Below are 1459 nucleotides of genomic sequence, written 5' to 3'. Positions count from 1 at the left end.
GTAAGATAAGCATCCCATGGCCTCCCACACCAGCGCCAGAACAGGAAGGGGGAGGGGCCAAGACTCACAAGGCCTTGGGAGATCACTTTTTTTTGAGACAGAGTCTCGCTCTCTCACCGAGGCTGGAGTACAGTGGCACGATCTTGACTCACTGCAACCTCCGCCTCCCGGGTTCAAGCGAGCCTCCCGAGTAGCTGGGATTACAGGTGCCCACCACCACACCCGGCTAATTTTTGTATTTTTAGTAGAGACAGGGTTTCTGCATTTTGGTCAGGCTGGTCTGGAACTCCTGACCTCAGCCTCCCAAAGTGCTGGGATTACAGGTGTGAGCCACCGTGCCTGGCTGGGAGGTCATTTTAAGGAGGGCTGCCCAACTGCAAGGGCGCTGTAAGCAGGAAGTGAAACCACAGCGCTTCAGAAAAAAGAGCGGGACTGGGACAAGCATATCTAAGAGGCTGAACATGAATCCACAGATCAGGTACTGCTGCCCACTCAGTCCGCCCGGGTCCCTCCGGCCCCTTCCTGTCTGGTGGTCCTGCTGGGCCTCAGCCCTGGCCTCCCTCTGCCCCAGCCCCAGCCCCGGACTTCCTTCCCTCTGGTTTCCCTGCTATCCCCACTCCCAGCCACGCTACTTGCCCTGCTGTGTGGTTGCCCCACTGCTGTTTCTGAATGGGCCACCTTCCCCACCTGCACCAGCCCAGGCCCCCTGCTGAGACTGTCCACTGAAAGTCATGGCCAGGCGGGTGCTCCCCGCCCTGAGAGGGTGCTCCCTCGGTGTGCTTCTCGCCATTCCTGAGCTCAGGAACTGGGAGAATTGAACCAAAGGATGATTGGGGCAATCAGGCATTTTGTTTACAGTGCTTTGTTGGACTTTCTGTAAGATTTGCTTTGTTTAAATACAAAGTCTTAGGAGAGGGTGTGGGGAGGGAATGGTCTCTGAAGCACAAGATGAATCATATCGTCCAAGGATGACTCCAGAGTCAGCAGATGGCCCCAGACAGGTTCCACTCCAAGGTCACTCTTCATCTTTTAGAACATGACCAGTAACATGGAATATGAGAAAGAACGCAATGATCAGGAGAAATGTTCTGATTTTAAAATTTAGTGAAAAGAGAGCCCAGTCCCCAACAGCTTTCTCCTGCAGGGCCCTGTGATGCAGAGACTGGACAGGGCTGGCCTGGAAAGGGGCCCCAGCTCCATCTGCCCCCAGCTCTGTGGCCTGGGCAGGTTACCCCACCTCTCTGCACCTCTGGCCCCTCCTCTGTAAGATGGGAATGGCCCCGGCAGGCCTAGGGCAGCCTCACATGAGCTCATACCCACGCAGCACTTAGAAGAGTGGCCTGGGCCTCAGAAATCGGTTCAACCATGATTTTAAAATAATGTTAACATGCAAAGTGAAGCATCAGGAAGGTATTGAGCTGAAAGGTTAAAAGCCATTTTTTTTTTTTTTTTTTTTGAG

The 1459-nt window shown here is 54.0% G+C and overlaps 1 protein-coding gene across 1 annotated transcript in view; it reads left to right on the top strand.

Moving 5' to 3' along the window:
• Nucleotides 1-361: 361 nt before the first annotated feature.
• The window catches only part of LOC105538862 (DNA dC->dU-editing enzyme APOBEC-3C-like), an 18391-nt gene continuing 17293 nt past the window's right edge, over nt 362-1459 (top strand). The window contains exon 1 of the mRNA XM_011978844.1: nt 362-478. Coding sequence (XP_011834234.1) covers nt 462-478 — 17 coding nt within the window. The 5' untranslated portion in view covers nt 362-461. The remainder of the gene's footprint in view (nt 479-1459) is intronic.

Source organism: Mandrillus leucophaeus, unplaced genomic scaffold (genome assembly GCF_000951045.1).
Source record: "Mandrillus leucophaeus isolate KB7577 unplaced genomic scaffold, Mleu.le_1.0 Scaffold2, whole genome shotgun sequence".
Classification (NCBI taxonomy): domain Eukaryota; kingdom Metazoa; phylum Chordata; class Mammalia; order Primates; family Cercopithecidae; genus Mandrillus; species Mandrillus leucophaeus.
The sequence above is the reverse complement of the archived record's forward strand: the minus strand, read 5'-3'. Positions and strand labels throughout refer to the sequence as shown.